The 27445-nt window shown below is 40.9% G+C and overlaps 1 protein-coding gene across 1 annotated transcript in view; it reads right to left on the bottom strand.

Annotated features, from left to right (window-relative positions):
- The window catches only part of UGGT2 (UDP-glucose glycoprotein glucosyltransferase 2), a gene marked incomplete at its 5' end in the record, with an annotated part of 88747 nt that extends 66936 nt beyond the window's left edge, over nt 1-21811 (bottom strand). Inside the window, 8 exons of the mRNA XM_084261065.1 lie at nt 1562-1662; nt 4322-4400; nt 5398-5494; nt 7441-7615; nt 12907-13019; nt 14149-14279; nt 19458-19540; nt 21666-21811. Of these exons, the coding sequence (XP_084117191.1) occupies nt 1562-1662; nt 4322-4400; nt 5398-5494; nt 7441-7615; nt 12907-13019; nt 14149-14279; nt 19458-19540; nt 21666-21811 (925 nt within the window). The remainder of the gene's footprint in view (nt 1-1561; nt 1663-4321; nt 4401-5397; nt 5495-7440; nt 7616-12906; nt 13020-14148; nt 14280-19457; nt 19541-21665) is intronic.
- Between the last annotated feature and the right edge of the window lie 5634 nt (nt 21812-27445).

Here is a 27445-nt window from a genome sequence, read left to right as displayed (position 1 = left end):
AAAGAGTAAACCTGTTTACTTACCTCAGAAATAAAGGCTCTTAAAAGACAAATCTTGAATGGTGTTTAGGGTCATTTATAAATAGAAGTCATATAGCTGAAGGAGATTTGGTTAAATTTAGTTATTTTTTTTACTTGGAAGCTAACTAAAGGAAATCAGAGAGTAGCTGAGCCATTAACTTAGTGACTAATTACTCACTAAGAATGACCTAGAGAAAACACCCAGTCGTGTCAGGAGTAAGAGTATCAAAACAACTGCGCCATACAAAGAGGGGGCTGAAGACCCCCTACCTGAAAAGGTCCTGCATGTCCTTATCACAAGCCAGTACCAGTCCTCCAGGCACTGAACAGCAACCCAACACTTGCCTAATTTCAACACAGTGTGAACTGGTTGACTGGGGAGCAGCACCAATTTGAAGTTTTATTTATGTAGTCATGACACCACAGACAAGACCGTAACTAAACAGAGACTTTGTCCTGGCTTGTGAAGGTAGACTCTAAAGGGATCAAAGTTTCACAGCTGCTTCTGCTTCATCAGCAGGAGTGGTGTACTCAATCATGCAAAAAATAATTTTAATAGAGAAAAAGAAAATGTTCTTTTTATTTGCACACTGGATTTCTCAGGAGAGAAATCAGGAGTTTTCTCAGGAGAGCCAGAATTCTGCTTTTCTTGGTTTGTTTTAGTTTTTTAATTTGGGGACAAGATAAATCCTGAAGCTGAAGGCAAGTCCATGGATACAAGACTGCAAGTGAGTATCTCAAACAGCTAGTTTAAGACTGGACACTGTTGGGAAGCTCCCTAACAGGCAGGAGCCCAAAAAGAAACTGAAGTTCAGATGACTGCTCAGTCTTCTTCACTGCACTCATATAATGACAAAGCTGTTTTAATCAGTTTGTCCTCTAAAGCTAAAGAACGTAAGAGACAAAATTTAGCTGGCTAAAATTAAGTGTCATGACATTTTAGTAACTGTTTTAGAGTGATGTATAATTCCTTTCAAGCTACAAAATGCCCTGCAGGTCATCAGCATGGAAGTTGTTTAGAAATCTACTTTTCCACAGGAAAGCTTTTAAAAGCACATTCTTCCATCTGATGTTACATTAACAAATGTATCAATGTGACCTTCATAAAAATTAGAATTTATAAGTTAAAGAAAATGTCTTAACCTGTATTTTGTCCCAACTCATTAGTAGTCATGTCAAAATTATATTATTTGTCAGATTTAAAAAAAAAAATCCAAAACCAAACTGAAACTAAATTTAACATCCAAGTTCACACTTGAGGCAGAAAACTGGGAAATATCATTTCTGTCTTTAAAAATCAGTATAGCTAGTTATAATTTTCCACCCTAGAAAATTACTTCAGTGCTCCTTTTATTTCTAGCATGTAATTCTAGGACAAGATACCAATACACTCTTTTTTTGATTACTTGATGTAATATTGCCTTTTTATGAAACCATATGTCTGCTTTTAAATAAAGCTTTTATCATAATGTTGATGCATCAACATAACGAAGGAAAATTAAAGAGAGTACTGTGTTAATTCAGAAAAATGCAATACATACCCTGCAGCTCCCAAACTTTCAGTGGTTCCATGTCATTAGCAGTTTCAATTAGATGTTTTTTAAACTCTTTCAGATTATTTTTCAGATCAGGATGCATCTTTCTGCAATAAAAGATTTTCAAAAGAAAGGCAAAGAATCAATGACATCCACAACACCTGCTTCAACCCACAGTATTGCACACAGCTAATTCTGTATCTTTAGGGTAAAAAGCAAGAATTAAAATATTAATTCAGTCTTAAAATGAAAACGAGGATTTAGGATAAGAGGTGATTTCTGAGGACTAAAAATATGTTAATTACAAGAAAGTTGAATGGTTTTGTAGTCATCTGTTTCAAACCGTCACATGGATTTTTTGATGTCACAAAGGAACTCAAAGATTATATACTTGTAACATGCAATACAGTTAAATGTACAGGGTGTTCACTGGAGCATTACATGTACCTAACTAACTGTACAGAGTTTGCTGTGTTACCTACAAGCCAATGTTGAGGATATCTTTTATAAATTAACTTCATTGACAAAAAAATCAAGCTGCTGAGCACATAAATCACTAGTCAGCCCTGAAGAAGAGCACAGTACCCAAAACTTGCCTATCTTTTTTGAAAACATAACCGGGCAAATAAGTTTTGAGGGCAAAGACTTCAGCCTGCAACAAGACACCCTCCAACATCAAAACAATCACCACTAGATATTTAAAGACTATTCTACTAGAAGCACAGGAAGCAAAAAGTTGGAAGGGACTTCAAAGATCATCTAGTTCCAACCCCCCTGCCATGGACAGGGACATCCTTCACTAGACCAGGCTACCCAAAGCCCCATCCAACCTGGCCTTCAACACTGCCAGGGAGGGGCAGCCACAGCTTCTCTGGGCAACCTGTGCCAGGGCCTCATCACCCTCACAGGGAAGATATTTTTTTCCTAATATCTAACATAAACTCACTGTCTTTCAGCTTAAAACCATTACTTCTTGTCCTATCTTTCCCCTGTATTCTTTTTAGCTGTTGGATGGCATTAACTGTTGTTCTTCACAGAAAAAGAAAGTTTCTGATGAAGACTGTTGTTCTGGGATGAAAATATAATCCAGATTCCTCAATGAAAGCATACTCATCTGAAAAGGGGAACAATGATATAAACTTCTGTTTCTTACTTGTAACATAGACCTAGAAATGACAAACATAGTTTTTACTTCTAGAAGTCCCTCTATGATGCAGTAAAGTTTTAACTAGTTTTGAACTCTTTAATTACTGATTTTACTGTCGTCTTCATGATGTGTTTTTTTTTTTCCTCTTCAGACCCTCTATTCTTCTGTGATTGAAAGACAACTGACATAATGCCTAGCTGCAAACCCCAACCAAGACCTATAATTGATGCTCACTCCCTCATTTCTCTCTTTCGCTTGCATTAAGGTCAGCACAGGCACAAAATTCGGGACACAAGGCCAAGCGAAAAACGTTGCCTTTCTCTGGATATTATGATGTAGGATTGAATTATATGAGCTTGAATAGCCAAATAATTGCTTTTCTAAAGTACTTTATCTCCTGTTTGCATTTCTCAGTATTTCACTGCTGAGAAAAGTCTAACTTAGACATGGCTATAACTGAGGGACAATTTACTGAAATATTTCTTTCATCTCCTGTATGAAACGGAGAAGAAAGAAATTAACAATCTGGAAACACTGTCAAAAAGTCTGAGTAACTATCTGACAGCTCCCCAAATGACCCGCAGTGCAACATCAACAACCCAAGTATGGCTAAATCTAGCACAGTCCAAGGAGAGGAACACTCAAATGATAATATGACATAAGCAGTTGATATTCCTTGCTTTGGAAGTTCTTTACTGATAGGGGAAACAACAAGGAAGCCTGCAGATCTGTGTGCACTTCTATCTCAATGTGTATACTTTACAAAAGGCAGAGAAGGCTTTCAAGAATTAAGACAGCATTGGCAGCTCTAAAGTCTGAGAAGACTTGCAGCTTGGTGAGAGTATCTGTTGACTTTTAAATTTTAAAAATGAGAGAATAACATTAAAGAAGACCCCCACTTCTTCTTGAAGAAAAAGCCAAGATTTATGATTCACTGCATGGATCTGTTACAGGAAAAGAGAAGCACTTCTGATGACAGCAATCATGAAATGAATTAATCAACAGAGAACTAGAAGCAGCCCATAGATCTCAATAAGGTAGCATCCAGTTTCATAAATCACTTCGACTAACAGATTGTAACTTAGAGCTAAAAGACTTCCTGCCAGAACAGAACACAAATTCACGAACTGCAAAGTAAGAACACATTTATAATAAGCAGCTCTAAGAAATATCACTCTTTAACCTAAAGAAATTAATACCTACCTAGCTTGGAAACACCTTATGTAACTACAACACATGGCCTTGGATTTGCTGTGCTACTACTTGCATTTTGAAAAAAACGTTTTAATTCTAATTATCTGAAAAAGAAGTAGCAGTAACCATTCACTGTAGAACACCGTGTTTTCATGTTTGCATCTAAGGTTGTTTTGACTGTTGCTCAGAAGGATATTTTTACTTTAAAAACAGTTTAAAATAAATTAGAAAACTAAACCTAGTAAATTGAAATGAATAAAATACTGCTGTATTTTTACACTCACAAGAAATAAAAATAAAACCAGGATTTTCACCAGTGGCAAATAATTTGCAACATAAATCTCACTACTTCTATAAAAGAATTGGTTTTGGTTTGTGTTTCAGAAACTAATGCAGAATTTTAATTATAACTTATGTCAACTCACTTTAATTTCCCAAAGAGGAATCCTTGGACATCACTTTCCTCCTCTTCCTCCTCATCATCATCTTTTGTAACATTTGCTCCTGAACACACAGCACACAGACAATATAAACCAAGAACGTTACTGATGTATTATATTTTGAATTAAAAAACTGCTAACAGAAACATGCAATCAGAAAGTTGTTGCTCTCAGATGTAATTTCAAATAGATTTATATTTATACATTCATATTTTGGCATCAGAATTAATCACTTCACAGAAGTTAGCAAGATTCAAATTAATTTTTAAATTTAATTAATCCAATCATTGCATTTTTAATATAAATGAAATTGATACAGTTAAGCAGTTTGCTTCTCAAAATTGCCATTTCTCAGGTTGATGAAATGGTAACATTACGCTGGAAAAAAAATGATGACTTCATAGTGCTTCAATCTCCAGCTAGCATTTGATGTAAGTCAGAGATGGCTTCAAAAAGAGTTTACTACTCTTAGGAGGCTCAAAGGCCATTAAACCTTAGTCTTATCAAAGGAGAGCCAACTAACTTTCCAGAAGAAAGTTAGTCTACTTTTTTTTGGTGTCAGAATGGTATAGCTACTATTTTGTGATGTGTTTCATTTCAACACACAGTAAGATACACCGGTAGCAAATTCTATGATGTTTCCCACAGAAGACCGTGAAAGTATTTCCACAAAAATTTAGGAAAAAAACCCAACCCTGAAATACTGAATGTGTAGGAACTGTTGTAATTAGTGTATCAGAGATGCCAACAAACAAAATGTAATCGAATAAACAAAATTAAACACTCTTCTACTTATTGAAGGGAGGAAGAATGGGTTACATTTTGAAGTAGAGCTCCAGATAACAATAATCACAGGCTAGGTAATGAACTATATCCTAAATACAGTTGTTTAGTAACCCTTGCATATATTTTCATGTATTATTTCCTAATTCTGAGAGCTTCTTCTGTAAAAAGTAATTAAACATAACCTTCAAGACATTACTGACTTTATAACTGAAGATTATAACATATTTTAGTAGTATCTCCAATAAGACATAATGAATTAAAAAAACCCAACATACCTTTAAGCTGAGTGTCATCTACCGCTTTATATTCTGTGCTCTTTATTGCAAGTTCTACACCATATCCAGATAAATACATTTTTCTGGAACTTGGTTTCTGTTTGATGATATTATTTCAACAGAACAACAAAAAATAATGTTAAAAAATTATTTACAGGAAATTAAAAATAGCCAAGACTAACTTTCAATTTTTTGAGCCATAAATTAATCTTTCAGTTTATGATTCAACATACAAAATACATAAGTCTTGTTCACTGAAAAGGTGTGTAACAAAGTATGGACTTCCTTTATCTCCTGCAGACCACGGAAAGGCTGTCAAAAGCATAGGCACTTCAAATAATATTAGAGAAGGAATACAACTGGCAGAGCTGATAGCACCCTATACAATTGCTGGTCAGATTTTAAACTGATTTTCATTTCTTTGTAATTTTGCCAGATTTCAGTATATTAGGAGAAAACTCTCTATTTACGCATCAGGCAGATTCCTTCAGAAAGTTTTGATGAAAGAGTTAAGCACATTCTGCAAGGAGGATAAGAAAACTTAATTGAAGTATTACAACAGGTTGCCACTTACTGAAAAGAAGCAACTAGTATTTCTAACTTTGGAGTGGAAGTTAGAACAGTGTAATTACTCAGAGTGCATGTATTTCTGACAGCGTGCCCTAATTTGCTCAAAATGTATGAAAATCCCCTTTCCAAAAGCAATTTCACCAAACTTGAAAGCTTGTTGGCTCTACTTTGCCATCTCTAAGAACCACTCTCTATTGAAAACTCTCCATCCCACAGCAGGGCTGGAGATTTCCTCTGCTGGTCCTCTAAGCAAATCTCAGCACAGAGGATGCTGCGGTCTTGGTGATACTGGAAAAAATCCCACAACCCCAAACAAAAAAACAAAACCCCACAAAAAAAAACAAAACCCAACGAACCACCAGCAGAAAGACCAAACCTCTTCTGGTCTCAATGCTCCCTCTTCCGGTACTTAATATAAAAAAAAGGAGGGAGAATCTATTTCAGTGGGAACCAAAGAATAAAGATGGAGGTTGTGAGGAAGGACCAAAAGTTAAGAGCAGTCTGAAAGAAGTAGTACTGCGGGGAGGAAGATAACAGGTATCTGAGAGGATCACGTTGCTTAAATTGGTCAGAGCAAGAACACTGTATGTATTTACTTGGGAAAAAAAATATGCATAGAACCCCAGAAAGTTCAGTAAAAACTATATTCCACACAACTCAGAATTTAAGATTGGTTTCCTCAAATTTTCCATTGCATTTCTGTGAGCAAACAACTCTGTCATCCACAAACTGTGGATCTCACCTTCCTGAAATGCCTGGTCTATATAAATCACAGAAACCTCTCACTTGATCAAGAATATTCTTGTATTACCTGCACTATTTAAAAGCTGTATTTTGAAAACAATTACAAACATTTTCCAATAACCCAAACTGGAAACAATATACTTCTATGTACTGGTATGTGTCTTGTTTTGTTTCAGAGAGAACAGGAAGTTAAGAAAAACATTCAGAAATACTGTGTTTAAAATACCTACACTGTGGAATGTTAAGTGTTGAAAAACTGGTCAATGATGTTGGCTGTGATAGCCCATTCTGGTCTACTACAATGACATGTGAAATACTGAGAATATATAAAATTATCAGTATAATCAGTTATTTTTCAACCTGATTTTCTATTCTGCTTCCCATTTGTCTAATTCTTTAGTAGTATGTTCAGTCTGCTGCACCAAGATTCACTCAAGGTCTTCATACAAGTACAAAAACCAGACATACAACCAAAAGAGGTATTTCAAAATCAGTGATGCAAATAGTGCTTGCATGCAGGATTCAATAGCATTATCATGTTTTCCCAGATTCAAAGTTTGTGTTAGGGGAATGATTTAACCTATGAAGTTTTAAAATTAGAATATATATTGCACAGGATTTAGACATATGCAAAAATAAATGCAGAAAATGTGCTCTGTCAAAAAAGCAAACCAAATAAAATCAGAATACTGACAGTTTACTGAATCAATGTTAATTTGAATTACATACCTGGACATAATGCCGGAGAACATAAACAATCTCCCCCTTTTGCGCCTTCTCAGCTAAGACCTCATGGAATTTAACAAATTCTTTTGTACCTATTTCTGCATAAAGAATAACCAGTGGGCCGTCCTCTTTGAGAGTGGGGAATTTATGATCTCCTTTAAAAAGATATGGCCTGGGTCTGGTTTTAAAAAGAAAAAATTGAGATGCTATATATTCAGATGATCAATAAAAGCAGTGACAGATTTTCCACTTCATAATTGAAAAGCTACGTGTAGCTTATAAGCCCTGAGTACACCAGCCATATTAAAATCATCACAACATAATCACGACTGTTCACAAAAGAACTTACAACACAAATTTTCAAATTAAAGCCTAAGAAACCAAAAAATCAACACCAACCATAATTTTAAGCTATTTCATGACATCAGAACACAAACAAAAAGCACAGCACTGAGATTTTGCGCAGCAGTCAGTTCGAGCTTGAACCTTTTACTTAAATGGCACACTACATCAATAAGTAACTGCGTCAGGGGGGTAGTCAGAGAAGTCTGAGGAAGTTGCTAACACACACAGAAGGATTATGCTTCTCTTACACCATCAAACTCTGTTATTTTAGGTAATTCTGCAAATTTTGTTTGCCTGCCTGCCCTCCTTATTGTAGGCCACAACTGCAGAAAAGTTACCTTGTCACTACCTGTAAAGATTTCTTAGATGACTACAAACACCTTTTGAATAAATCCTTCCGAAGACGGAAAAGTAAATGAAATGAGGTTGAATAATATACTCAGGGTGCTAACTATCACTGAGTTCACTTTTACAAAGTTGCCTTTGCATAGTGCCATGGTTTTGCTGCAGCTTGCAGCTGAGCTCCACACAGGCACTCCCTCTGGGGGAGAGGAAGCAAAAACAAAGTCAAACCTGTGGGTTAGGATAAGGACAGTTTACTGGGACAGCAGAGAGAAAGAAATAACAATAACAGGACTTTATAACAATATATATGAAACTGGTGATACATGATGCAGTTTCTCACCAAATTGCATAACTAGGAACATTCAGCTCAGAGCCATCCCAAAGCTGGACTGTCCCCAAACTGTGTATCCTGGAGCCATGCCTTTCCCCGCTCCACCATCCCCCCTTTATGCTGAGCATGACATCATTAGCATGGAATACCCTCTTTGGCCAGTTTGGGTCACCTGTCCTAGTTCTGTCCCCTCTCCCAGCTTCCTGGTTGCCCCCCACCTTCTCATTAGCAGGGGAGTGTGAGAAGCTGAAAAGTCTTTAGCTGCTTGGAAACAACTAAAACTGGAGGGCAAACCATGTGAGGAGCAGCTGAGGGAGCTGGGGATGTTTAGTCTGGAGAAGAGAAGGCTGAGGGGACACCTTATCACTGCCTACAACTACCTGAAGGGAGGTTGTAGAGAGGTGGGAGATGGTCTCTTCAGCCAGGTGACAGGAGATAGAACAAGGGGAAATGGCACAAAGCTGTGCCAGGGCAGGGTCAGATTAGATGTCAGGAAAAAGTTCTTCACTGAAAGAGTTGTCAGGGTCTGGAACAGGCTGCCCAGGGAGGTGGTTGAGTCACCATCCCTGGATGTATTTAACAGACAGGTAGATGAGGTACTTAGGGATATGGTTTAGCATAGGATGGGAATGGTTGGATTCTATGATCTTCAAAGGTCTTTTCCAACCTTGGGATTCTGTGAAAACATCAGTTGTGTTACCTGCACTGCTCTCATCCTAACTCCCCAACACAGCATTACACTAGCTGCTAGGAAGAAAATTAACTCTGTCCTAGCCAATCCCAGGACACAGTCATACTTGAAAGACCACATATTTTACTTGACCCTCCCTCCAAATCTCTCCAAGGCAAGCTGAGGAATTGTAATCCAACACGCACTACAAAAATGTGTGAAGTGGAAGTCACTGCAGTAGATACTGAAAAGTCATAGCAGGAAGGCATGTGGAGTTCTTACCACACCACAGTTTCTGTGACACATATATCCAGTATAAAATCACAGAAATACTTACAGTGCTAAGGACCTTTGGAGGTCATGTACTTCAAACCCCGACTCAAAGCAGAGCCAGTTTCTATTACTCAGGGCCTTACCATCAACATCCTATGTAAGCTTGGTAGATGTGCAATCAAAGATCACATTTGAAGACAGAGACAAAAAGAGAGGCATGGTTTGAGAATTAACTTGGGTGCATGCAGTGATGTGTCATTTACGTCTCAGGCAAGCTTTACTACTCACATCATAAGACAGGGCAGACAAAGCAGGCGTTGTCTGAAACGGCTCCTGAAATAAACTCTGTTCCAGAACAGATACAGAGCTTCCCTGAATGAAAGTTTACATGTGGGATGTGCCTAGTGCAACTTCCTTCCTACATCCAGAGAGACAAGAACTGCCAGAGTCCTTCACTGAGCTGAAAACCTAAATCAAGGGAGCTTCTCTGTTGTTAACTAGTCATCTATGTATAGAAGACTGACTCTTATTGTCAAAAGGTGGCTACCAAGTGCTGCCCTGCCTTCCTTAAACACTGAAAGTCTCAAAGGAAGCATTTTATACTATACTGAGCAAAGTTCACTAAAAATTAAGTGCTGCAGTGAAATAACACTGCATAAGACTATCATGACGACCTTGGATTAGAGAATTAAAGAGTTCAGGTCTTGTGAATCCAAGATAAGCCTCTGTTCTCTGCTCCTCTTTTACATTGAATAGTAGTGAGCAGTAATTGATTCTCTTGCTCTTAGAGCTGAAAGCTAATTTATTTCCTGCCACAAGAGATTCTCTTGAGAAGGCTGCCCGAAAGGGAAGGGAATTGCAGTTGGGCAGACATAAAAAGATTTTAAAAATACGTGGACAGGGAGTTCAGCACTTGTCACTAGGGTAGTACTGGCAACAATATGCTTGCCTAGATAGTTGCCTGCATGCTTGCCAAGATGGGATGCTTGAAGTATTGCGATGGACAGCAGATGTGTACCGACAAATCTTCTAAGGCACTGATTGTTTTGACTCCCACCAATGCTTCTGCTCTTGGGCAACAGCCCCAGAAGTCTTTGGACAGTCAGCAAGATAAGCAATCTCAACCATTTAACCCCTGAGGATCTTCCAGAGTGTTTGAGCAGCCCACTACATCTCCAGAGGAAATACCTGCATTTAGAGGAGCCATGGGATTCATCGCAACATGGGTGAAAATGCAACAGACCAAATCACAGTAGCTGCTGCATGAAGGACTGGATGAAGCAAAAATCTTGGTATGCACTGTCTGGGTTCCCCCAAGTTCAAAGTGCCTGAGACACCCTGCATCTCAGGTTGAGCTGCTGGATCTGCACAAAATAATGGTGCAGCCTCTTCTTTCCCTTCCAGTGAGATTTGAAGCTATCAGCCCTAAAAATAAAAGATTTATAGTGTACTCATCAATGTGGGGAACTTTAGGACACAACCAAAAGCCTAGCTTAAGTTGGCCTGGCTTAAGTGGAAGAGTCTTGACAGGCAGAAAATGAAAATGAAACACAAAAAGAAACCAGTTTGAAATTAAAAAAAAAATAAATAAATCAAAACCATCTCTTTTCATAAAAGCCACAAAGTGAGATGGCACACTGTCCCTTTTATCATTTGTTCAGCCTGTAGAAAAGGCAGAAGAACAGGAACACACTCCATCTGTATCACCTAGGCTAAACATCTCCAGCACAAGTGAAAAAGTATCTGTTACCCAGAGTACACCTGGAAGTAATAGGTGAAAGAATTACCTGAAGGTGAACATGTTTCTCTCCAAGTCTAGCTCCAGGAACTTCAAACATTTGACTCAACTACTTTTGGGGCATGGAGAAGGAGAGTAAATTTATCAAGATTTTGTCCCTGTGGCTCTGAAAGTTGTAATGTGATGGGTGATACAAAATTATTCAAAACATAAGAACGATTTAATAGAAAGCACTTAAGTTTTCATGTGAGTTCATAATGATTTCTAGAAGTCTAACTCTTTCAATTCTAAATACCACAGGATTCCATTGGTCAGTATTGGGATTTTACAGAACCTTGTAAATTTAGGGACAGTATCTCCAGAAAAAAAGGTGCTGAATCCAGCTAACTGCTTTAGAAGCATATATTCAGACACTGTGACAAAATGTTAAGGTCTCATCACACAATAATATATGACCAGAAGAATTCAACATCATTTAAAAAGTCAAAATATAACACAACTTATGTAAGAAAGTAAAAGACATTTGTTAGGCAGAATGCAATAGTTAAAAATGGGACATTGCAAACTAGATGAAGTATTTTTGCAAAATCCTTGGCCATTTAATCCATTTAATAAGTAAAAGACAATGATCCAGCTTCAGGATGGCTCTGAGCAATTTGGTGAGAAACTGCATTGTGTATCACCAATTTCATACATTTTGCTACAAAGTCCTGTTGTTATTTCTCTCTGCTGTCCCAGTAAACTGTCCTTATCCTAACCCACAGGTTTGCCTTTGTTTTTTCTTCCTTCGTAGGTTGCAAATGTATCAGTGACTTAGAAAATACCATAAATCACACATGTAGAACTCCAGAGTGTTTTCAGAAGCAACTGTCTCCGAAGAGACAAGTTGATAAGGTTTGGGGGTTTTTTTTTTGGGTTTTTTTTTTTCCAATCTATGTTTGGTAGAAAGCAAAATCCAAGAAACATGACCTACTAAATCACCTTTCAGCTCTATATATCTCCATGAAGGAGGATGAGGGTATGGGTGCTTCTGTGTATTCTGGTGGCTTTGACAATTGCAGGGGGAAAAAAGTTACATGCATCTCTTGAAAAAAATGAAAATTAATTCATTTGCATAGAGATTAAACATTTTGCTTTCATTATTTGTTATTTTGATAGGTGCTACATTTTTTACTTCACAGCCCAAATTCATTCTGGACTGATGCCAGTTTCCACAGGCCAAAGCCTGCAGAAAGGCCTGATAGGTGCAGAGTCCAGCAAGGTTGTGCCAGCTGATGGAGACTCCTGTTCCACTCCTGTACCAAGCCCTCACAATCCATAAAAACCTCCAATGCAGTGGCACTGACTACACAGAAAGCATCAGCAGAAGTACTGTCCCAGCACATTAAATAGTATGTTTGCACAGAAAAGTACACTGTAGCTTAAACTTGATTATCCCAAAAAAGAGAATAAACTCAAATTATCCATGTGAGGAGCAAAGCTCTATGGTTTCATTTTAAAGCTCTACTTTGGTTCATAACTGATGAATTGTCATAGCAGTAAGCGTTTTAAATATTTTAAAATATTTCAAAGCCAAAAGTAACTCTTTTAAAATAATCTAACCTTTAAATGGTGTATTTTTTAATACCCAGTAAATAGGGATTTATGGGTTTGGTGTTATCAAATAAGTAGAACACAAAATTTTTAAATACTACAAATATATATGCAATAACACACTGTCCTCTGTGGCAATCTCTTTTTCCTCTTAAAACAGATCATTACATTTACCTCTTAGTAGCCTTCTTCAGCAGCTTGTTTATTTTATTATTCTTACAGGTGTGCTTCTCATGGATAACCACAAATGCACTGCAGCCTTCTGGTGGAGATTCATCAGCTGCAATCTAATATTTCAACAATTATACTCAAACAGAATGCTTTGATTGCACTTCAACTTAAACTCACATCTCTCTGATTAAAATAACTCAACAGCTACCACTGAGTTGTGTTACTAATTAAGCCCATTCAAAATTTGGTACATGTGAAAAACTGATGGAAAATATTAGAAAATTAAGACCACATAATCTTTGTGAGATGCAGTCTATCAAACAGTCACACTTCAGAAAATGCAAATCCATTCATAGTCTGTAGAGACAGGGCTGAGAAATCTCCTGCATAAGCTGAAATCACAGCTTGTATCTGAGCTATTCTTAATTTTAGCTGCTATCAGCAATCATGCTAATGTACAAAGATTTGACTGCTAACCAATAAATCCCCCAAAATTAATGTCAGATTCTGGGTTTCTCTCCTTCCCCCTCCCTCCTCAATTTTTCAAAACCTCTATTCAGCTATTCCCATGTAAAGCAGAAATCATGTGACTGCGTGTCAGTGACTCTGGAATTACAAGCTGAAAGATAAAAATGAAAATATATGAGCCTGAGATGATGGTATTCCTCCAGAGAACACTTGCAAAAGCCCCTAACTTTATTGCAGATCATTACCTTGCAGAAACATGGATTTCTCACTTTATCTGGAAAGTAGGATTGCTAAAAGGAGGAGGAACAGTTTTTGACTTGAGGCACACTGAATTTACGTCCTCCCACTTTTTCATTAAAAAAGCAGGTATCAGACTATGTTACAACTTCTCAAATACTAAAATAGTAAGAGGCAAGAGAAGTCCCCTAAATAACAAATATAAATGACTTGAAGCTATAGGAAATTTCCTGCTTTGGGAATGTCTGAATTTCTATAGGATTATTAAAAGCAATGACAAAACCTCACAACCTGAGTTTTAAAAACAAACATCTCCAAAAATCCTACCCTGACAATAATGTTATTCATACAATTAAACACAAACATTTCCTCCTGCCAATATAACCAGTTTATAATGCATCGCCTTTATAAATGGAACATGTTTCATTCCAAGTAACATCAGAAATACATTTTACTGAACTGTAACAATGAACATGCTTCACTTTGCAGCTAAAATACTACATAAAATCATGTACCAAAGATATCAGGTAATATAGTCACCTGCTGAAACATCTGAACAGTTGGAGAATACGCCCGTGTGGAAAGCGCAAACTTCAGCAGATTGATCTGCAAGTTGGATAAAAACTGCCCTGCTTTCTTCAGGATTAAATTGTAATAGGAATGCTCTGAATCTGTTGAAGGAAAAAAAAAAAAAAAAGCCACAAAACCAAACCAACAAACATTTAGTATTTAGCCATAAATGATGTGGCATATATATATACCTGTGCTACATCACAGGCAAATATTATCCTAGCGCTGCTTGGCAGTTCAAATGTCCTGAATGTTGCCCACTGATAATCATTTCCTTTACTGCCAATTCTAAAGGACAATGCAACATGGATACAACAGAAGTGCATGCAATAGCACTAGCTAACATCTAAATCATTTTCAGCAATATAAAAACTCACTCAAGACAATAATGTGTCTGCAGACCCACACAGAACATCTCTGATACAGCTTATTCACTTACTTCCATGTGTCAAGCTTCTGCTAGCCTTTTAATGCAAGTTTTGAAGGTTACTTACCTTCAACCAGCATTATTTTACAAATTATTTCCTCACATACAGTCTTGGAACACTCCAACCATGCAACTTTATAAATAAAAATCTTCTAAAGGTGACATTCTTTGGGCTACCCTCACATACCCTTTCTTTCTTTCTTAACGATACTTAATAAAGAAGAGTATAAAATGGATACAACATGTTAATTGTATTTTCCCCCTCCCCGCATATCTCGCCTCCTCAAGGCCAAAATTAGGATTCCCAGAAAGAAGGTGGATGGTGTCCACGAATGACAGAAGGGATAATAAAAAACATTGGTCGGAAATAATGAACCTTAATTTCTTCTTCTAGAGATATATTCAAGTTAATATTCTCACACTGTCCTTGGACTGAGGCAAAGAAGCCCAATTAGAAAGTGGTTGTAATAATGTTGCTTCAACTTGTGAAAAATACCTGTATCTGTTTAAGAAATAATGACAACCAAAGTTTTTAATCTGGCTGCATATATTGCACTGGTATATTTTTGAACACAAACAAATTAGAGTATTACACCCAAAGCTGTGACAGTACCAAGCACTGTGCACCATCTCTGTTCCAGAGGTTGCTCTTCCACAGGAGGAACAGTTGAGACACCCATGAAGCAGTCCAGAATTGCCATTTTATGATACCCCCCCAGCCCCAAATAAAATCTATATAGTCAGCGTGTATTTTGCTTACATTGATAGGTACAACCTGGAAACTGCAGCGATACAAGATCTTATTCACGTGTGATTCAAATGTTCTCCTTTAAAGGTGAAAACGTGCAGCAAAAGGAAAGCAAGCTGAAGCATTCTAGCTGCCCAGCTTGAATTTATCTTTGTCCTGAGGTCATGCCTTGTTTTAAAAGTGCTCTTCCTGAGAAAGTGGAATGATTGTCCTGTAGGAAGGACCCTTTAGGGGTCCAAAGTGGCACCAAATTTTTACAGTGTGCAGGTCTCAGCTGCAGTAGATCTCGGAGGGATGCTTGTCAAATGAGGAGTGCTGCAATCACAATGCCCTTTCCTCACCAAGGCCTAGGTTCCAGCAAAACATCAGACCACATACAACAGCCCCGCATGTCCTAGTTTTGGAAATACCCAGTAAGTGCCCCCAGCAGTTCTGTGTGCAATTTGCATAACTTCCTAGCCTCTCACTTTCCTCTTTACCAAGCCCTAACTTTCTTTTGTTCTTGAATTTATGCATCTCCCTTCTGCCTTTTCTTCTTCCTTGAAAATCATTATTTAGAAAGACTGGGTTTGCTGTAGTTCACTAGGGAAAAAGAAAAGATTACAGAAGGGTACGATCTGCATTTCCAGAAAGCTGCCTTCCTGTGCTGTATGTGATTATTAGTGTCTAACATTAAATTCAATGGATGAAAACTCCACGTCTTCTATGTTTTCTAAACCTACACATAGGCCTGGCAGAGTTTAAATGAGACAAATTTGGCTTCAGATGATCCCAGCAGTGAAGGTAAAAAATTTGGAAGCAGGCTTTCCAGTAACTGTGCTTTCAAATTATCTTTAAATTATCTCCACAAAATAAAAATTCAGTCTGAAATTTCTGCCTCTCCACTGAGCCACAAATAACACCCTATGGAACACAATGAAGAGTTACTGAATGTACAACTCTAAAGATACTGCCTAAAAAGAATATATTTTTTAACCATAAGTTATTAAATTCTTTTGCTCTCCAGCCGTGAAATTCCAGCTGTGCTTTCGCTGCTGTATATTAAACCGCTGACATTTTTGCTCTGGAAATAATTAAGATGAGGACTTTAATGAGTAAAAAAAAAAAGGCAATTTGATGTATGCCTTCAAAAATGACTGTGTAACATTAACAAGGTTACATTTATCAAATCATCTGCTTCAACTAATATTAACTGCTGGCTTCATTCAGACTACAACTGCTCTTTAAACAAGATAGATCAGGCCACATCAAATGCTGCATGATCCACCTAAGACAAAAACATACTACGTATATTACTATGTATAGAACTATGGTCTCACTTTTGCAAATTGTTTTCACATTGTATTTGCTCCTTGAAACTTGGTAACCACTTGCCCTCCAGGCACATTTTAAGACTGTACTCCATGCCAAAAGAACAGAAGTCATAATAAATTTCTTAGGATATTACAGGAAACCATGGAGAAACAGGTGTTTCTGGTCATAAAGTGTTACCTGATCGCATATTACTACTACATTCATTAACAAAGTTGATTTAAAAATGAGACATTAATAGGATACACCTCCAGATTTCAGACATCTGAATGCATGTGTATGAGCTACAGATCTGTGCACACTTCCATTCCAGCCCAGAAAGATACAGCCTGGCAGCCAACAAAAACTGAAAAGCCATTTAGTTCATTCTAAAGATGCCTAAATTTTTACCTGAATAACTCTCAACTCCTGTAGCCAAACTGATTAGATTCACTACAAGAACTAAACACCTAGCTAAGCAGACCTATATTTAAACCTCAAAATTTACTGTCCACTATCCACAGCAGTATCTCACAGGCAAATTAATTAACAGGAGACAAACAGAATGGTCACATAAGGGCAAGTAAAGTCCTGTATCACAGTTTCTCAGATCCCATGCACATGCAGCATAAAATTTATCTGAATATACAGTGGTGGCTCACATGAGAATTCAAAGTACTGAGGAGGCATAGTAAGTAGGGAGATTAAACATAAGGGACGTAAGTAGTCAAGAGCACAGGGATCATTATTTTGAGGGATGGAAGCACAGGGGTTATTCCAACTGCATAGATGTCTGTGTCTGTATCAATAGTTTAGCTAGGGAATTAGAGATCCCAGCTAACAGCAGTTCAAACCATCAATGGCCAATCAAATCCCTGTGACATTCACGATGCTGGTGGAGAGCTGTGCTGGGCTGACCCTGGCTGGCGGTCAGGTGCCCCTCAAAGCTGCTCCATCACTGCCCTTCTCAACTGGACAAGGGAGAGAGAAGTGGGTTGGGATAAGGATGGGGAGACATCACCCACCAATTACAATTACCATTATGGGCAAAACAGACCCAACTTGAAGGAAAATTAATCTTGTATACTAATAATCAAATCAGGGGGATAATGAGAAACCAAATCTTAAAACACCCTCCCCGGCCCCTCCCTTCTTCCAGGGTGTAACTTCACTCCTGGCTTCCCTGCCTCTTCTCCCTGAGAGGGAGATGCAGAATGGGGGCTGCAGTCAGTTCATTGCATGTCATCTCTGCTGGTCCTTCCTCCTCAGGGGAAGGATTGCTCACACTCTGCCCCTGCTCCAGTGTGGGGTCCCTCCCCATGAGAGACAGCCCTCCAGCAACTTCTCCAACCCGACACCTTCCCAGGGGCTGCAGCTCTTCACAAACTGCTCCAGCTAGGTCTCTTCCACAGGGTGCAGACCTTCAGGACCAGACTGCTTCAGTGTGGGTCATAAGTCCTGCCAGCAAACTTGCTTCAGCATGAGCTCCTCCTTTCCCTCAGCTTTAATTGCTGATTAGATATCATATGGTATGGAATATCCCTCTGGTTAGTCTGGGTCAGCTGTCCTGGCTGTTCCCCCTCACAACATCTTTACTTCCTCCACAGGCTACTGGTAAGGGGGATGCAGGAGAGAGTCTCAGTGTTAGCCAGCACTGCTCAGCAGCAGCCAGAACCCCAGGGTGTTACCAACACCTCAGTCCTACTGGCATACAGCGCAGTGCTGGGGGTGGGAAAATCAGCTCCACCTCAGCCAGACCCAGTACAAGAGGGAACACAATGTTATTGCATGATTAATATAGAAACGCCATGCTTGTGAAATGGATTCTTCTTGAATCTTTAAGGTTGACACATACATAAAAAAAACTTCTGATTTGTCAATCATCTGTGGTCTTCTAGGTTACAACAAAACATCTGCACGGTTGTTTATATGTAATATAGTTGCATTTTTTCACAGAAAAGTCTCCATGTTAATATGCTTCTGTGGGTTGGGTTTTTTTTTTAATACATTATTTCAGTGGGTATATATATATTTCAGTATCAATACTCTTCACTCTAGCTGACCACTTCATTTTAGATGTCTAATGCAGACTTCTCCATTTTTCACCTTGTTCATCTACTGAAATACCAAATAGGTCTGATATTGACCAAATCCATCTATTATTGTTGTAAAGCTGGGAAGGTTTCCACATGTTTCATTACCATGGTCATTTCTAGTGAACTCCTCTCCAGGGTAGCTTCTGGGCTGGCTCACCTTTATGCTTCCCTTGCTAGGCTTTATGCTTTGTTCTCTCCAAACTTCTAACAACTTAATATTCTTATGCCTAAATCATGCACATTAATCCTTTTAGCTAGGATTAATTAAGCCTGTTTTAACCAGCATTACTTCTAGAAAGCAGTGTTTATGCCATGTACAAGTATTAAACTTTTTTGGTCATTCTTTTCATATTTCCCCCCTCTAGCTAGCATTCTCATCTTAGGTATTTGTGGGATTCTCTCTCCTACATCCATCTTAAAGTCTAAATACCCTATAAGCTCCTCCTGAGTCACTTCAGAAGGTAGGTATCTAATCTTGACACATCTGTTCCATACTGAAATGGTTCATTCTACCTCATCTCCCTTGCTTTTTGGACTTTTCTAGTTTGAGCTCTCAGGGGATAAGCAGCTATAACTTTCTGAAGAAAACTACCTAGTAAGCAACAGCAGCAGAGTTCGGCTTCACCTGACCAGAAACAGGTAATGTGTTAGCTTGAAGTGCAAAACTTAAACACAGTGCAAGGTTAATAGATGAAGTCTGGCATGCTGTTTAACTTACCTCCTCGCTTATAAACGGTTAGTTCCCGTACAGTTTCCAAGAACTGCCAAAACTTCTCATTACCATCTTCCGCGATAAACTCACTGTTCAAAAATAAAAGCGAATTGTCCATAGGGTGGCTTTGCCCAAAGATGTGCACAGCACAGTAAAAATCCTCAGTCCTTTAAAGCAACCAATACCCAGCCACAACCAAGCATTAAGCACTCAGTGAACACCTAACATCGCTAACATAAACATATTTGGGTGAAAAGAAGTTTTAAACAAAATGCTACCAATCTGAACTCAACACTCAGAGCTTTAAAGCAAGCAGACTGTTCTCTGACACCAAGAGAAACACAATTAGTCCCTTTATTTTTCCACAGGTATTCCAATATACAGTTATAAGTAAAATCAATCCAGCACATAAACTTTATTTAATAGTGGCTAAATATACAAGTAAGGGCATGCACTCTGTCAGGTTACAGCTTTTAACTAAATTACAGGCTTTTATCTATGATATCTACTTTTCTGTACGGGTGAGGTCCCCAGTCTCTGCAACACTTTCAAAAATGGTTTAATCCTTAAAAAGCATAAAAGGTAAGGTTTGTTTTATTCCAAACACCATTCTTTAAATTACTGGTAATATTTTCTAGTTTTGGGTTTTTTCTTAACAGAACATTAGTTGGGTTCCCCCCCCACCCCTTTCATCTGTCAATAAAAGATTTACTTGTTTGCATGAGTGGATTGTTTTCTAATCTTTACTTTGGAAGTTTGCCACTCCTTTGATTACAGAAGCCTGCAACTCTCCCTTTCATGGGAGTTCTCCAGACAGCTGCAAACAAGCTTGAAACCAAAACAGAATACACCGACTTTGAACAGAATAAAAAGACTTTAAACCAAACTGGCAGGGGAGCCACAAACATATAATATTGGAAAAGATTCTATTTGGAAATTATGATTACCAAGTTAACGGCACTTTTTTGGAAAAAGATACATTTTATTACTACTGCCTCACAATTTCATTAATAACTTTGCACACACTTATTTACATCACAAGTTAAAGGAATTGGAGTGAGATGAAGAGAAACTGTTATTCAGTGGAAGGTCGGGATTGTGCAGATTGGCCCACTGTGTCTCCTCAACTAACCTGCAAAACCTCAGAGTAGGTTAGATACAAAGCAATTTAAATAGCGTACTTAAAGTGTGGGAAAACCTGTCAGCACCAGACATGACATTTTCCAAAGGGGAAGAAAAAAAAGTTAAGCCTTATACCAAAAGAGTACTTTTAACACACCCTTGGAGAGAGGAAGTGGAGAGAAACACAGCCACCCCTGAGAGCCCACTTTCACTCTCAGCCTGCACAAAGGAACTAAGAAAGAATCACAGAATTGTAGGGGTTGGAAGGGACCTCCAGAGATCACCCAGTCCAACCCCTCTGCCAAAGCAGCTCCCTAGGACAGGTCACACAGATAGGTGTCCGGATGGGTCTTGAATATCTCCAGAGAAGGAGACTCCACAACCCCCCTGGGCAGCCTGTCCCAGGGCTCTGTCACCCTCACTGGTAAAAAGTTCTTCTGCATATTGGTGTGGAACTTCCTGTGCTCCAACTTGAGGCCATTGCCCCTTGTCCTGTCCCCACAGACCACTGAAAAGAGGCTGGCTGATTCTTCCTGTGTCCCACACTTCAGATATTTCTAAACATTGATCAGATCCCCTCTCAGTCTTCTTTTCTCAAGGCTGAATAGTCCCAGCCCGTTCAGAGTGTCCTCACAGGGGAGATGCTCCAGGCCCTTAATCATCTTCGTAGCCCTTCTCTGGACTCTCTCCAGGAGATCCCTGACCTTTTTATACCAGCGAGACCAGAACTGGACACAATACTCCCAGTGGGGCCTGAGCAGGGCAGAGTAGAGGGGGAGGATCACCTCCTTTGACCTGCTGGCCACACTCCTCCTGATACACCCCAGAATCCCATTGGCTCTCTTGGCCACCAGGGCACACTGCTGGCTCACGGCCAACCTGTCATCAACCAGGACCCCCAGGTCCTTCTCCACAGAGCTCCTCTCCAGCAGGTCACGCCCAGCCTGACCCTCTCTTCCGCTAGAGACCGCTGCTGCTTCCCTTCCCCGACCTAACGGTCCCGCGGGACAGCCAAGGGGTGGGGGGAGAAGGGGTGTGAAACGAGGAGGAGGAAGAGGAAGAAGAGGAGGAGGAGGAGGTAGCTGCACGCACCTCGCCTCCAGCAGCAGCGGGGTCTCCGGCCACTTCGCCGCCAACCGGGCTGTCACGGCCTTGGAGGAGGCTGGAGCCTCGCCGCAGGAGCACGGCCGGGCACACAGGAGGGCGAGGAGAACCGGCGGCAGCAGCCAGGACGCCATGAGGGGAGAGGCGACAGGGGCAGCGCGCAGACCCAGCCCCTCCGCCCCCGCGGCTCCCCCAGCCCGGCGCGCGAACAACTCAAACTCTCCCTACGCTCCGCTCCGCTCCCCGGGCGCTGCTACTGGTCACCCCAGACGTCAATCAGCGGGGCTATCCCGGCTCGTGCGGCTCTACGTGGCGCTGGGCGGAGCGCCCCGCGGTTCGCGCGCCTGCGCAGTAGCATGACACCGCCTCCCCAGGGCAGGCGCCCTGCTCGGCCCGGGAGCGGCGGTCGCTCAGCTGGCGCCGGGCCGCTGCCCCTGGGGCTTGGTATTTTACTTCTCGGATTGCTTTTTAAGCGTGAGCCGCGCGTAGGTGGGGCTTGATGTCAGCTGCTGAGCTCTGCCCGCCCCCCTGACCGCGGAACGCTCCGTTGGGGTGGGCGCTGTTGGCGCGGCGGCAGCTGGGAGCTGAGGAGGGACGGGGCCGTGTGGCCCCGCGGGCGGGGCGGTTGCCGGCTTCCTTCACGCTCCCCAAACCTCTCCCTACCTCCGCTGCTGGGGCTTGGTTCTGAGCGGCTGTGAGGCCGAAAAAAGCCGTCTCCAACTTATTAAATCTGTTCTGAAAATCTCACTGATTGTTCCATTTCCTCAGCAAAACTGCAGTACTGTCTCCATTTCTTCTCCAGATAAACAGAAGTGCTGGTGCAGGCTCTGGAGCAGGGCTGTGGGATGTGAATATGGAGCAGCTCGGACTAGTTGCATATAGAGGGAAAGCTCTCCAGTTGTCTTAAGAATCAGGGGTATTTTATCTTCCAAAGTGTGACCTGTAGAACTTGAAGCTGAAACCTAGATCATTTCAGTGTTTCATGCATCTTAATTTATTTTGCTAGAAATACCTGCTGACTGCTTAAAGCTGTTGTGGAGCTGGCTGGCAGGAGCTGGTTAGGACCATAGTTTAGGAAGCAGGCTATGGAGCATGTAGTTTGGTTAGTGCTCAGGAGCAGTCAATATAAAACCTCACGTACACACAGGAGGAGTCTGTTTGCCAGGTGTTCTGAAACAAAGGTAGAGAAAGCCTGCCCAGCTGAGGTGCTTGTGGTATGTGCTACCCCATCGTAATTACCAGACATGATAGAGGCATCCCTAAGGGTCGTTCACACCGCAGATCAGTCAGGAGACCTTCGGTTTGACTTGAAACAGACAGAAGCCTCCACGGCTCGGAGCAGTTCTCTGGGACAGCACAGGGAGAACAACAGCGGGGCTTCTTACACTACACACAAGCAATGACAACACAGAGCACTTACCGACACGTCCATCCAGCCACCTTGGGACTGTCCTGGAGCAGCCCCTTTTATGGGGGTGTGGGAACAGCCCCGGCCAACTCGCCTCACCTGTGCTGGGGGCCCGGGGGAGGCGGCTCCGGCCCGGCCAGCACTGGGACGCTCTTGACGGAAGATCCTTTCTGCTTAAACGCAGAGATCTCTGTTAGACTTAAAGAATGTCCCTGCCAAGACACATCTCAATCCCCCGTTTGGGGTTATTGTTTCTTTAGAAGCTTGAAGTCTAGGATGGTGGGTAGGCTGAGTAGGACAGGACCTCAGGAGGCCTCTGGTCAGGGCGGTGTCACCTCTGAGGTCCAGTCAGAGGTCTGGAAAAAAAATAAATCCAAGGATGGCACTTGCACAGCCTCTCTGGGCAACCTGATTAATTGATTAAGATACAGTTCTGATTGCTCCTCAGCTGGGAATACATTGCTCTCCTTATAAAAGCTTTTGCATATTTATCCATCTTCCTTTGCTTTGGTACCTTAGCTACATTCTAACCACAAAAAGCCAATACAGACTTCAATAATCACATTCTTTCTCTTTGGACAAAGGCAGATTTTAACCTTTTAAGCAGTGTGCAAATCTAGAAGATGGAGAGCAGACTTAATCTTCATTTCCACAGCAGAATTTTATGTAATTGTTTCAAATAACACTTGGCCATTCTTGTAAGTACGTTCCATTTATAAGTGAGAAAACCCCTTAGTTCTCTGAAAACGTTTTTCAGCAGAACAGAAAAACAATTACAGCAAAATTTTAAAATTTGTCATATCACAGCTGTACAAATAAGAATTGATTATCGTGGCTGTTTCAGTGCGAACAGAGGAAGTGATTAATGAAGACTTCTCAGTAAGATGCAAGTGTTTTACACTATAAGTCACAGTGAGCTATGTCTGTGAAATAAGTTAAGCTTCATCAGTGTATTCAGTTAGCTGAAAAATGAAACTGTATTTTTTAATGGATTGAAAACAATTTTTGAGCTGAAAGGCTCCCTTTCTCCCTAACTTGGAGGCAATGTAAATGTCAAACATTAGTGAAAAGATATACCTGTTAACTGGTTATTAATTGACAGCCTCCTGAGCAGTAAGTGCTGGCATCTTTTCATATTGCTGTGAGATTGAAGGCCGATGTCTGCAGAATATACCAATGTCACTCTTGTGTCAGGCATTTGAGGTGTTTCCCTGAAGAGATTAAGGATGCTCTTCGTCCATTCCATTGAAAATAAAGACCAACCTGGGTTATTTCATTGGCATATATCAATATAGTTGTATTATGTAATAAACAATGCAAAGTATAGTGTATAGTCTGCCAGCTCTGCATTTTGATTTACAGGGTCAAGCAACTGAAAGAAAAAGCTGATCCATAAGTAACATAAGCTTGCTTTTAACAGCTCACAGAAGCTGCTCAGCAGCAACTTTCTGGCAATCAGAATTTATGTTGCTTTGCTGTGCCTGCACATGCAGCTGCAGTGACAGTAAATGGCTCTCTTCCAGTATGCCTCTCTTTTAAACTTCTACTAAAAAAAAAACTCAACACAAAACCCTCCAAAGAACCCAAGAAACATTTTGCATTGTAAAATAAACACAGAAGTTACCATTTCTTATTAAAATGACCCTCCTCAGGAACGTAGAGAATATACTTCCCCGGACCAGATTGGCAAAATTCCTACAGGTCTCTGGGCACCTTTGTGCAATCAGAATTTATGTTGCTTTGCTGTGCCTGCACATGCAGCTGCAGTGACAGTAAATGGAGAGCAGAGAAGTTTGGTTGTAATGGGGACTGCAGCTCCGTTTGGATACACCAGCTCGTTCCGTAGCAATGCTACTGCTCTGCTCTGCCAACAGGACAGCGTGGTTCTGTTGATTTCTGGACGGTACTGGCTCCTACCATGCCAAACCTGAACAACTATCTACTAATGGATAAAAGCAGGGCTTATCTTTAACAGAGCAGGTTTTTCTGAGTCTGACTATGTGAAATTTTAGCTTATTGGATCAAGCTTATAATGTAATGTGAGTTGGCACTTCTGATGCCAGCCAGCAACCCCAGTTATTAACTCTCATAATTATTTTCCTATTTACAGAATCCTTTGAGGTTGAAAAAAAGACTCTTTTTTCTTCATTACCTAATCCTAACTTAGGAATCTGTCTGCATACTCAGGGAGAGGAATGCAGGTGATACTCAGATGTTAGAAAAATTAACCTAAAATGTACAATTAGGCTATTAAATCACCATTTTTAATCATTCAAGTAAAACAGCCACATGCTTGTTCACAAATGCGAATGTTTGGAAGTTTAGAATCACAGAATCATAGGGGTTGAAAGGGACCTGGAGAGATCATTGAGTCCAACCCCCCTGCCAAAGCAGCTCCCTAGGACAGGTCACACAGGGAGGCATCCAGACAGGTCCTGAGTATCTCCAGAGAAGGAGACTCCACAACCCCCCTGGGCAGCCTGTGCCAGGGCTCTGTCACCCTCACTGTGAAAAAAAGTTCTTCCTCATGTTGGTGTGGAACTTCCTGTGCTCCAACTTGCAGCCATTGCCCCTTGTCCTGTCCCCACAGACCACTGAAAAGGGGCTGGCCATTCCCCCGTGTCCCACACTTCAGATATTTCTAAACATTGATCAGATCCCCTCTCAGTCTTCTTTTCTCAAGGCTGAACAGCCCCAGCTCACTCAGCCTTTCCTCACAGGGGAGATGCTCCAGGCCCTTAATCATCTTCGTAGCCCTTCTCTGGACTGTCTCCAGGAGATCCCTGTCCTTTTTATACCAGGGAGCCCAGAACTGGACACAATACTTCAGGTGGGGCCTGACCAGGGCAGAGTAGAGGGGGAGGATCCCCTCCTTCGACCTGCTGGCCACACTCCTCCTGATGCACCCCAGGATCCCATTGGCTCTCTTGGCCACCAGGGCACACTGCTGGCTCATGGCCAACCTGTCATCCACCAGGACCCCCAGGTTCTTCTCCACAGAGCTCCTCTCCAGCAGGCCATCCCCCAGCCTGTGCTGATATAAGTGGTTGTTCCTTCCCAGGTGCAAGACTCTACACTTGCTTTTATTAAACCTCATCTGGTTTCTCCCTGCCCAGCTCTCCAGCCTGTCCAGGTCTCGCTGGATGGCAGCGCAGTGTTCCTGCGTGTCAGCCACTCCTCCCAGCCTTGTATCATCGGTGTCCTTGCTGAGGTTGGACACTGTTCCCCCATCGAGGTCGTTGATGAAGATGTTAAACAAGGCTGGACCCAACACCAATAGAAGACTTGTTAATAGAAAGTATAACGTTAAGTATTTTTATGTTAATTCATAATATGATTCTTGCAGTGTAGTGCCTAAGGACAATTCTGGCCACATGGTGCAACAACAGCAGCACAGAAAGATTTGAGTGTGAAGGTACAGGTGCATTCACTGAGAAAATACAGCATTTCCCAAAGTGAAGAGTAGTGTTGGACTTGATTCACGTATGAATCAAAAGGAGCTGCTGCTTCTATAAAGATAAAACACCTCTACGACAAAGTCTATCAGTGATTTTTCCTTTTAAGTCAGATCAGTGAGCCAAGTTCTGAATCATTTCCAGCATACCTTAGAAGAAGTAAGTTGGAAAAGTAGCCAGTGAGTCCTGAATGTGCACTCAGGCCACTCGCCTTGGACAGAAGTGAGGACTGCCTAATCATGACGTGCTGTCTGCTACAGCCAAGTGTGTTTTTTCTTTGAAGAAACTCTCCTATCCCTTTTAAACAGGATCTGAATTGCCATTGTATTTTCACCTGTGCCACTGTCTGACATCTGCCAGCAGTGGCTTAGGCTGGGATGGCAGGGCTGCTCCAGGCAGCAGCTTCTGCCTCTGGCTGAATTACAGACTTGGCGGGAGAGAGGAACCACTGCCATGCATGGGGGGCACATGCCTTAGAAATCTTGCATCTTTGGGAAACTCTTGCAAGAGAAAAATGTATTTCTTGAAAGGTTGCTCCCCTCTGCATGATGCCACTCCTATTTCCAGATCCTGACTTTGGAGAGCAGCAGCACTTAGGCTTACACCCTGTCTTCCATGCGACTGTGACTTTTGGCTGGACAAAGCGCTGAGCAGCCTGAGGTATTGTTGAACCTGGTCCTGCTTTCTGCACAAGTAGAACAAGATGACCTCCAGCACGCTTTTCCAACCTAAAACCATTCCGTGACTCTTCAGTGCAATTTATTTTAATTAAAGCTTTGTGTAGCTAAAGTGAATCAGAACAAGTTGTGCTGCTTTATTGTGTGAAATGCAATCAATTTGTTTCTGGTGCAACAAATTCCAATGCTGCTTTTCAGATTCTTCTATGTCCCTTCTCATCAGTCTGT

Source organism: Gallinula chloropus, assembly GCF_964237585.1.
Source record: "Gallinula chloropus genome assembly, chromosome: 1".
NCBI lineage: Eukaryota > Metazoa > Chordata > Aves > Gruiformes > Rallidae > Gallinula > Gallinula chloropus.
This window is presented reverse-complemented; position numbering and strand designations above follow the sequence as displayed.